The sequence below is a fragment of the Lacerta agilis genome, chromosome 14 (assembly GCF_009819535.1).
Source record: "Lacerta agilis isolate rLacAgi1 chromosome 14, rLacAgi1.pri, whole genome shotgun sequence".
In the NCBI taxonomy this organism is placed as follows: domain Eukaryota; kingdom Metazoa; phylum Chordata; class Lepidosauria; order Squamata; family Lacertidae; genus Lacerta; species Lacerta agilis.
In genome coordinates this window covers 21,777,363-21,788,320 of record NC_046325.1, presented here as the reverse complement: position 1 = coordinate 21,788,320, position 10,958 = coordinate 21,777,363, and the positions used below count along the sequence as shown (strand labels likewise).

The following is a 10,958-nucleotide window of genomic DNA, read 5'->3' as shown; positions in this document are numbered from 1 at the left end:
TTTTAACATTTTTTTGCACCATTGTGGCCCCACAAAACAGTGGATGCATGATTTTTTTGATGCTACATATAGACTGAGATGTGGTCTACAGTATCATGGTGGTTTTTTTTCATTTGAATGAAAAAATCATATGAATTCATGAGGATCCGTCTAGATCCGCCTTTTACCCTGGACCCTGGTAATGTATCGTTTTCGTTATGTACCCATTTTATGCTGTTGACATGAAGTTGGAAGCCGCCTGGAAGTGTATAAGTCTTTCCATAAGGGTTTTGTTTTTCAACTTTTTTTTTAAAGAGTTGCACAGACTGTTTGTTTGGATTGAGTTTGGGGCTCATGGTTAAGATGGCAAAAATAAAGGGATTTATTTCATTACATTTTAAGCATTCTGTTCCGCCTGTGAGCTTCCTTTTTGCATCCAGCTGGCTGCTGGATATGGATATTGGTCTGAAGAAGGGTAACAGTTCTGAGTGGTTTAGAGGCTGGCATTTAAAAACAGTAACATTGGCATTGACCCAGTAAGCCATTTGTAACCCATTTTGTTCATCCTTGCAAAATGGGGATGTTGCTTTTTTAAAAACTCTTTAACGTCATCACAAGGTGGCTGACTGTCAAATTCACATGGGGCATATGTCCTTTTAACAGCTCCTTGTCTGGCTAGAAACAAGCATTGAAACAGGTAGCAAGCAGTTCACATTGGCAAAAAATGCAATGTGTGAAATGGCTAAGGCAGCATTACAATTATGTCTGTCTTCACGGTAAGCATATGTGTGAGCCATTCACCTCCTGCCATGCAGTACAGTGGTACCTTGGTTCTCAAACACCTTGGTTCACAAACACCAAAAACTAGGAAGTGTTCCAGTTTTCAAATGTTTTTTGGAAGCCGAACGTCTGATGCTGTTGTCAGCTATTGTTTCCGGGGCGCCTGCACCAATCAGCTGTGCCTTGGTTTGGGAACATTCTGGAAGTCAAATGGATTTCCGGAATGGATTAAATTTGGCGCTTTTGTTTTTGCTATTTATTTTGCGTTTTTGTTTTCGAGGCTTTTTCGGTTAATTTGTTTTTGTAACTGTATGGAACCCATTTCAGCCACTGATTGTGTGACTGCAGGAATCATAGAATCATAGAGTTGGAAGAGACCACAAGGGCCATCCAGTCCAACCCCCTGCCAAGCAGTGGATTAAGCCCCCATCCAAACAATGATTATCATCAGTGCAGGTAAGAAAAACATGTAATTTTAATTTCTATCCTCTACAATACTCTTATTTATTTTAAAGTACAAAGCATTGATTATTGCTTTAATTTTATCGATCATTGTCTCATTAGATAGTAAAATTCATGTTAAATTGCTGTTTAGGGGTTGTTTTTAAAAGTCTGAACGGATTAATCCGTTTTGCATTACTTTCTATGGGAAAGCGTGCCTTGTTATTGGAACGCTTTGGTTTTGGAACAGACTTCTGGAATAGATTAAGTTTGAGGACCAAGGTACCACTGTACAGGTATTTGAGAACATGATTAACACAGTGGGGGGGGGGTCCCCTGTGAGACAGGAGTGTTGTCCCACACTGACCCTGAGGGTTGGTTCTTCATCTTTTCAGTTTTTTGTCCTGTAAAAGTGTCTTCCCCATGTTCTCTGCTGGAGGTGGGGAACCAGTGGCTATCCCAAGATGGTCAATTGTCAAGTACTAAAATGCAATGTATCATATAATTTATAGAGTAAGACACTGAGAAGGAAGATTGCTAACAAACCATAAATAGAAAAAGCACGGCCAGGTTTCACTTGTTTAGCTTTTGTGGACAGCTGCAGGAAAAGCAAGCAAGCAAGAAGCCTAATTTTTCTCATTTCACCCAATTTTTTTTAAAAAGTGGTGCACACACTATGACAACTTCAACTGCCAGAAACTACTAATCAGATACCAGAATTTTGATTTAAAGATTTCCAGACTTAGAAACAAAATAGCAACACTAGCAGACCAAATCACCTGAAATATAGCTTGTCAGGGCATGCAGCCACAAGAGTTTTGGACATTGACTTGTTACCTTTTCCACCTGTTACTGTGCCTTTAACAGCAACCCAGAACATACAAGGTAAGCAGATAAATATACTTATCTCCATGACAGGCAGGGAAAACCTGGTTTCCCTGCTACCTTTGTGTTTGTCAGACAACACAAACCCTATTTCATTTCATTTGGGTGTGTGCTCTTTCAGTTTATGCAGATGTAGATTATGCTTAATATGCCATGACTATCTGATGAGTGGGGATCCTAGAATGTGTGCAGGGATCCTCTTGAGATGTACAGCTCTATAGCAGATAGATGTGGAAAGGAATTGTGCAGTAAGTTTGAAAGCCATTGCATAAGGCAGCCTAGATATTTGAATAGCTCTGTTAATGAGATTATATGAGACCAAAGTAGCCAGTTTATTCACTTGTGCCCCTGCTCCCTCATCTCTTTCCAACAGCCTCTCTCGTGCCTTCTGCAGGCAGAATAGATTATCATCTACTGGCAGCTTTCTGAATGACTTGTAGGTCAACAAGTTTCCAACTCCCAACAGTATAATACTAACAAATAAAACTGCAATTAAAAATAATTATTTTGCTGTATCTGTTTCAGTCTGTGTCCCTCACTTGTAAAATACGACTATCACTTCATTGCCTTGACCAAGTTTTTGTGCAACCCTCATTGACAGTTCTTGAGATTCATGTTAGAAATGCCTATCTGTGATTAACTCAGATGTATATACAGGTGAAACTCGAAAAATTAGAATATCGTGGAAAGGTCATTTCTTTCAGTAATTCAACTTAAAAGGTGAAACTAATATGAGATAGACACATGACATGCAAAGCGAGATATGTCAAGCCTTTATTTGTTATAATTGTGATGATTGTGGCATACAGCTGATGAGAACCCCAAATTAACAATTTCAACTTTGGGGTTTTCATCAGCTGTACGCCATAATCATCACAATTATAACAAACAAAGGCTTGAGTACAGGTTATTCAAGTGTAGGGCTACAATGTGCAGCACATACGGTAATTAGCTCAGCCACCTGAGCCACCAGTTTGGTGGACCTCAATGTTCTGGGTGGGGGGAACAACCCACAGGAAATCCCACAAGTCTCAACTCTGCCCACTTTGGTATTTAGTTCTCAGCTAAACCACAATCAATCCTCAAACTGCAGAACTTCCTACCCCAAGAAATTCACCAAACATGTTGCATTTTCCAGAAATCTTTTACAGAGACCTCATTTGCATTGACTTTCAACACTAAACTTAAGTTCCCATTTAGGCTTGAGTCCCAGCACCTTTCAGTTTAAAATTCAATATCCAGCATGTTGAAGCTGCTTGAGAAAAACATGAACCATTTCCTCTAAGCAGGACCACTTTATCTTGCACATCTCAACCCTGTTAAAGCTGCAGGACTGCAGCTCAGTTGTAGATAACATGCTTTGTATGGAGAAGAACTCAGGTTGAAAGCCACAATATTTCAGGAGAGGGCTGAAAAAGATGTTTGCCTGAAATGCTAGAGAGCTGTTACCGTTCAATCTAGATCAGGGTTTCCCAAACTTGAGTCTCTAACTGTTTTTGGACTACAACTCCCATCATCCCTAGCTAGCAGGACTGATGGTCAGGGATGGTGGGAACTGTAGTCCAAAAACAGCTGGAGACCCAAGTTTGGGAAACCCTGATCTATACATTACTGAGCTAGATGGACCAATGGTCTTACTCTGTATAAGGCAACGTCCTATGTTCTTAGTTGACTTCCTTTGTGGACTGCGCAATCTGCTACTGAAACTCCAATCAGACTTAAAAAGCACAAAAGTATGACATGTATTGATTAACCCAGCCTCTGCACAATACACAGAAAGGAGTAAAAATGCTTTGAAGCAGTCTTTTATTTTTCTTCTAGACCAAAAGTCTATGACCCTCTTGTCTGTTAGCACCAGGAACTGGGGTACACTTGGGAAGAAATGTGGTTCTGCACATGGTGAGGGGCTGGAATGGAGAATAGATAAGAGGGGCTTAACCGGAAAAAGATGCTGTTTATGACAGTTCATAAAGCAGCCTCCTGCAGCACCCAGTATCAAAGGAAGACCCAAAAACTTGAACTTCCCCCATTTCCTAATACATAAAAAGAGCTCACACTGCTCCACAGCACTTAGCTCCAATATTGCAACACAGCAGGGAAATGTAGAGAAGCCAGCAGTCCAGTTGATATCTGCTAACCATATTTTCTGTCCAGTGTGGAGAGAAAAACCAGGAGTTCTGGCTGCACAGTCTTCCAACCATCAGACTGCACATACTTTTGGTTCTTGCTGGAACAATGTATTTCAAACAGGATGGGGAAATTGGTGGGTTAGTGATTGAATCAAGGACTGGACTGGCTATCCCTTTCTCACATGCAAAACAAGACATAGAAGTGTTTGGGGGGAAGGACATGGTGGTGGAGTCATTGTAACTGCAAGGGCACGAGCAGCAACAGCAATCCCCATGTCAGCAAGATGTAGGGAATCAAGGGTATGCTTTGGACCTGCAGGCATGGGCGTGAGCTAAGCTCTCTGCTGTCATTTCATGACACTGTCCTGAGGAACCTAAGCCAAGCCACCTCCAGGAGTCTTGAAGTTGCCCAGGTGGATCCTGTCCGGCAACACAGTTAATTATAGCAGCCACTAGTGAGAGCACAACTGAGTCTCAGTCGGTACTCCAACGCAAGGATGGGGACAGCTATCCTCAGAAAGTGTGGACAAGCTGCATGTTGGGTACTGTTTGCACAATCTGAATGGAGGGCAGGCCTTGCGAAGTCACTGGGCTCGGCAGAAGTTGCACCATTTGGGAGGCGCTGTTGCTGTCCCCAGTAGGTTGGGTGCTGTCTGGGCTGCTCACCTGCAGTGTTGGCACACTCTCCAGCACTTGGAGGGTCTGTTCTCCCTGGGCACTACGGATGATCAGGAGGTTCTGCCCAGTCCCGGCACTACCCTCAGGCCCTTGCAGCTGCAGGCCAGGCAGCTCTTGCACTGTCTGGATGTTGTCCACCTCCTGCACGCACAACCGGGTCTGCTCTCCTCCTGCACTTCTCAGCACCAACACATTCTGAACTCCCTCATCGGTCTGTAAAGTTTCAAAGTGCATGTCTTGCACCCCTTCCAGGCTCTCCACCTCCCCGCCTGGCCCCAGGATCTCCTCCCCTGGAGAGTTCTGCACCACAATTAGGTCCTGGCTTTCCTCCTTCACACCAGGTCCCTGTTGGAGGTCCAACTCAGAGAGCTCATGGGAGCTGGACAGAGAAGTCCCCACCTCATTCATCTCCTGTGGTGGGCTCAAAGTCTGAAGCTGGACACTGGTCATCTCCTCTGAAGGTTGAAGCTGTTGCCCTTCCTGAGAAGAAACCAGCTCCTGGATGTGAATGGTGCTATCCAGCTGTTGGGAAGGCGAGAGGCTCTGGATTTCGACGCTGGCCAAAGGCTGATTGGAGGGGGACAGGCTGTGGATCTGCAGAGGGCTGGTTTGCTGCAGGGATGGCAAGGTCTGGATCTGAATGGGACCCACTTGCTGGGAAGGCTGGAGAGTTTGGAGCTGCAGGGTCCCTACCTGCTCAGAGGATGGCACAGCTTGGAATTGTACAGTGTTCATCTTCTGGGAAGGTGGAAGAGTTTGAAACTGCACTGTGCCAGTCTGTGGACAACTAGACAGGTTCTGGATCTGCACAGTGCCTCCTGATTGGGAGGTGGGCAAACTTTGGATCTGGACCGTATTCTGGGGAAGGGGCAGGCTTTGAATCTGCACAATGCCAGTCTGTGGAGGATGCGGGAAGGCCTGGATCTGGATTGTGCCAGGTTGCTGTGAAGCAGGTACAGTCTGAATTTGCAAAGTGCCACTTGGCTGGGCAGTGGGAAAGTTCTGGAGGGGCTGGGGCAGAGTTTGAATCTGAATGGTGCCTGTTGGCGGAGCAGCTGGCAAAGTTTGGATCTGCACCGTGCCCAGTTGCTGTTCTGGCAAGCTCTGGAGAACAATAACATTCTGTCCGCTAGTCTGTAGCCCTGGCGTCCTCTGGATTTGCACATTAGAGAGGGGCTGCACGCTGGTCCCGGTGGCACTGGGCATCAAAATGATATTCTGGCTGCCAGACACCGATGGTGGTGGAGGAGCCAACGGCGCAGGTTTCTTGGCCTTACCTTGACGGACCAGGGCAGATTTGCCTGGGGTGGTAGGAGCAGCTGGCAACAAGGTAATGCTGGTGGGAGCAGTGGATGTAGTGGGCACCTGGGGGCTGGGCAGCAGGATAAGTTTGGGGGGTAAATTTTGGGGTGGGGGTGGCTGCGGCGGCTGCTGTATGCTGGGGATAAGTTGCAAGCCCTGTGATGTTTGCACAAGCAGGAAAGTCTGAGTGTTTGATGAAACAGGAGGGGCTGGGCTGCCGCTTAACTCCACATTCAGAGTGGCCTGCAAGTTAGGCATGATTTGCACCTCTTGAGTGGTGGCGGGTGAGGCAGCGGCTGGGCGGCTGGGTGCCTCAGCACTGCTGTGGGTGCGGAAGTGGCGCTGCAAGTAAGAGGCCATGACAAAGGCCTTGGAGCAAACCGGGCACTGGAAGGGGCGCTCCCTCGAATGGGTGCGTCTGTGCAGCGCCAGGTTGGAGGAGTGGGTGAAGGCCTTGCCACAGTCCCGGCAACAATAGGGCCTTTCGCCAGTGTGCACCCGCTGATGTTGCCGGAGGTTGGATGTTTGCGTGAAGGACTTTCCGCAGGTCTGGCAGGCAAAGGGCCGCTCACCGGTGTGCAACTGCTGGTGCCGCCGGAGGCACGAGGTGTTCTTGAAGGCTTTGCCGCAATCTTGGCAAGCATAGGGGCGTTCGCCGGTGTGCTGCCGCAAATGGTACTGATAATGGGAAGCCCATTTGAATGCCATCCCGCAGGTGGAGCAAGTGAAGGCACGCAAGCCCGTGTGCACCCGCTGGTGGATGCGCAGCAGCGAGGAGCGCTTGAAGGCTTTGCCACACTCTCCGCAAGCATAGGGCCGCTCGCCCGTGTGGTCGCGGAGGTGGTAACGCAGCCCAGAGGAGCCCTTGAATGACTTCCCGCACTCTCCACACACATAAGGGCGCTCAGGGGGTGGGGGTGGGGGTGGCGTCACTGTGGCCGCGGGCACTGGATCTGCCTGTGCTGGGCATGTGACCTCTGCCTCCTCCAACCGTTGTTCAGCCGGGGGATGCGAACGCTGATGGCCCAACAGGCTGGCCAGCGCCGGGAAGGAGCGTTCACACACCATGCAGGTATAGGTGCGATCAGATGAGTGCTGGCTCTGTTGGTGCCGTGCTAAACCCGCGGCACTCTTGAAAGTCTTATTGCACACAGAGCAAGCTAGGGAGGGTGTGGGGGATGCTACAGCCCCCACCTCCTCCTGCACTGGTAGTGGCGGTGGTGGCGGTGGCAGAGGCAGTGGCTCTGCTTGGGCCAAGTGTGCTTCCTGGTGGCTCAGCAGCTGCTCCTGCAAGGGGAAGGTGAGGTGACAGACACTACACCGAAACAGCATCTCCACAGTGGTGGTTGGTTCCTCCAAGAAGAGCTGTGCTGGAGGTTCAATGTCCCCATGAGACTCCAAGTGCCGCTGCAGATAGGTGTCCGATGCAAAGGCCTTGCCACAGATAACGCAGGTGTGGGCAGGGCGGGCAGCGTGTGCTGATCGGCAGTGCAACGCCAGGTTGGAAGAGTGGGTGAAGGCCTTACCACAGTCTTGGCATCGGTAGGGCCTCTCACCAGTATGCACCCGCTGATGCTGCCGCAGGTTGGTGGACTGCGTGAAGGCCTTGCTGCAGATGAGGCAGACATAGGGGCGCTCACCTGTATGTGTATGGCGGTGCCGCCGCAGGCTGGAAGAGTTCTTGAAGGCCTTGTCACACGCCGGGCAAGGGTAGGGGCGTTCGCCAGTGTGCTGGCGCAAATGGTACTGGTAATGTGAGGACCACTTAAAGGCCAGGCCACACTGAGCACACTTGAAGGCACGTAGGCCGGTATGCACACTCTGGTGGATCTGAAGCAAGGATGACCGTTTGAATGCCTTGCCGCACTTGTCACACTTGTAAGGTCGCTCCCCGGTATGTCCGCGCTGGTGGTACAGCAAGGCTGAGGACCCCTTAAAGGCCTTCGGGCATTCTGAGCACTTGTAAGGGCGTTCGCCCGTGTGAGTCCTCTGGTGGTGGATCAGCCGTGATGACCATTTGAATACCTTGCCACATTCCAGGCACTCGTACTGGTGGTCGCCACTGCTGCCACTGGGGCCTCCGCCTGCTGGGGCCACCGCTGGCACTGCCGCTGCCTGCATTTCTAGCTGCTGAGCTCCCACCATTGCACCAGAGTTCACCTGCTAGAAAAACACACAGAGAAAAAGAGAGCACACCATTATTCTAACTGTCACAGACCCAGCCTCATTTATAGAAACTTTCCTATACTGAATCATACTACTGGTCCATCTAGCTTGACACTGTCCACACAGTTTTCCCATCAGTAAACAGGAGATGCTTAAAGACTGAAGCTGAGAGAGTCAGCATGTAAAGCATGTGCTCTACCACTGAGCTGTGACACCTCTCCATTTGTTATTGAGGCAGTAAATTCTGCATAGGGACTTTACCGCTTCATTTTCAAATGGGGAGCTAGCTGAGAAAACTAGCACTTACCTTACAAACTCCAGGAATTACTGGGGTGTTTATTACACATACCCCCTTAGTTGGAAATGAGAGAGTAAAATGACCTCAAATGGACCTGCCACCTTTAAAAAGCAGTGGTCGTTCAGTGATGCTCACAGGCACAGTAAGTCATTTTGGTTTATGACTTGAAAGTGAATGTTTGAACAGCCCTGACTAAAAGAATGCAGCCTTTGAGTAGAGTATTAATTAATTAATTAATTAATTAATATTATTAAAATTTGCTAAGTACTGTACCAGTATTTTAAAAACGGCAGTCCTTTGTCCTACCTACCCTCACAATCTAATAGACATGACACAAGAGGGGAAAGGAATGGAGAGGGAAGAAAATACAACTCACGATGCAACAGCTGCTCCTTCTCAGGATGAATGGGATGATCTTTACCATGACATTATGTTCTTCCTAGGAGGCTGACTCCCCACCCCACCCCACCCAAAACACACACATGGGTTAGGTCCCTACTTGTTGAATTCATAAAAGTCCATTACATAGCAACCTCTGGAGCCAAGGAAGGTGAATCAGTGACCCTCCCAGAAGCCCAAGTCAGCATAGCCCAATGGTCAAGTATAACTGGGGTTGCAGATCAACATCTGGAGGGCTACGGGTTCCCAATCCCTAGACCACAGCCTGGAAAATATACACCTTCCCATCATCATCATCATCATCATCATCATTGTTTTCCCACCCCTGCTTCCCAGGGATCTTCTTTCTGCTAGCAGGAAGTCAGCATTTGCGGGCTGTCCAGATGCCCAGGAGATGCCTCACTTGCCAGGGTCCCCAACATCTGGTGCTAACTGGCCCTGACTGCTTCAGTGTACACACTGCATGTATGGGGGGCGGACGGGTGGTATTTTCCTTGATGGCCACCATGGAAACTTTGAACAGCAGCAGTTGGATCAGCCACAACAGTGGTATTTAAATCTGGTTAGTGGCCATTTTCCACCATCAACCCTTGTCATTAATTTCTGTCAATTACCAAGGAGGTCTGCTGAGACGACAAAGGTGAGACACAAATAATTTTAAATAAACAAGCATGGATGCCTGAAGTCATGCTTGGACTAGGATCAGGAGAGCAAATGAGCTGTGTAAGTAGCCGCCTGTATGCCATGAAAATCTCTGGGCTTCAGTTCCTGATCTATACATGGAAATAACAGTGGCCAAGGTTATTATGCATGTCCAAGGGCCACACTGGCAATAACCCACACTCCAAGGACAGCATAGCAAAAAAGTTTTGGCTGAGGTAAATTTAATGCTGACTACATAGAATACAGAGCGCACGCAATTTAGAACACAATTCAGTGTTGTTGTTTTTCCCCCCAGGGGATTTTTAAGGCTGTCTTGTTTCACGCAATTCTCCACGACTGCATTGGGGACAATTTCCCGAGGCAGCCGCTAAAGTGTTTGAATTCCGCTGGTGTTCTTGTGTCGAAAGTTTAAAGATAGGGGACCAAAATATCCGAGCCCAGTCCTGGGAGACATTAACCCTGCATCACTTCTCCGACCTGCGCCACAGAGTCAGATTGCTCTCCTGACCATGAGCAGAGTGCTTTAAGGACTCCCCTTTCTTTCCAACGTTACGTGGGTTGGGAGAGGGGATTCCTTCGAGCTAACCCCCCCCCCCGTGCCTTTAATTAAAAAGTGCTCTCCCCACGTGCCTCCTCCACTCAGAACAAGGCACTGTTCTGTCGGCAGACAAAAAAACACAGGAAACCCCTCCGTGGCACACTCCCCTTTAAATGCGGTCCTGCCCCTTTAAGGAACCGAGCTTTACCGCCCCTCCCCCTTCGTTGCCGTTCGGCCTCGCGACATCTTTTCTCCCTTTCTTTCTCTGCCTCCTGATTATTATTTTTTTCCTCACCTGGCCGGTCTTTTTTTTTTTTCCTCCCCGCGCACTTCGTCTCAAAAGGAGCTCGATAAGAGGGGTGCAGCGGGGCTGGTGGGGGAGGGGCTGTCGCTCCACCCTCCCAACGGCCGGGCGGTGCGAGACACCCAACCTTTAACTCGCTCACACTAACCGCCCGCGAGGGCAGCCAGCCTCACCCCTTTGCGCCGCTGCCATTGGCCACGCAAAGCATCTCGGGAGTTGTAGGCTGTTGGTGGGGGACGCTGCCGGTCGCCATGTTGTTCCCGCACCACGTGTTCGAGAAGCGTTTGGGGACCGGAAAGCTCTGTGTGTCGCAGGAAAGGTGGGAGTGGAGTTTATCATGAGCGCTTTCGAGGCCTTACAATAAACTTCGTGACCTCGCTGTTGTGAGCCCGATAA

At 48.7% G+C, this 10,958-nt stretch overlaps 1 protein-coding gene across 3 annotated transcripts; it reads right to left on the bottom strand.

The window, feature by feature from the left end:
- Nucleotides 1-3,874: 3,874 nt before the first annotated feature.
- ZNF628 (zinc finger protein 628) lies at nucleotides 3,875-10,750 on the bottom strand. 3 transcript variants are annotated; one of them, XM_033170092.1, is made up of 2 exons: nucleotides 10,554-10,750; nucleotides 3,875-8,357 (listed from the first exon to the last, which is right to left on the bottom strand). In XM_033170092.1, exon 2 carries the CDS (start codon nucleotides 8,337-8,339, stop codon nucleotides 4,728-4,730), a length of 3,612 nt encoding a protein of 1,203 aa, XP_033025983.1. In that variant the 5' UTR covers nucleotides 8,340-8,357; nucleotides 10,554-10,750; the 3' UTR covers nucleotides 3,875-4,727. The 3 variants fall into 3 exon arrangements, with proteins under 3 accessions (XP_033025983.1, XP_033025982.1, XP_033025981.1); XM_033170091.1 differs by having other exon boundaries at nucleotides 3,875-8,354; XM_033170090.1 differs by lacking the exon at nucleotides 10,554-10,750 and adding an exon at nucleotides 9,035-9,129.
- Between the last annotated feature and the right edge of the window lie 208 nt (nucleotides 10,751-10,958).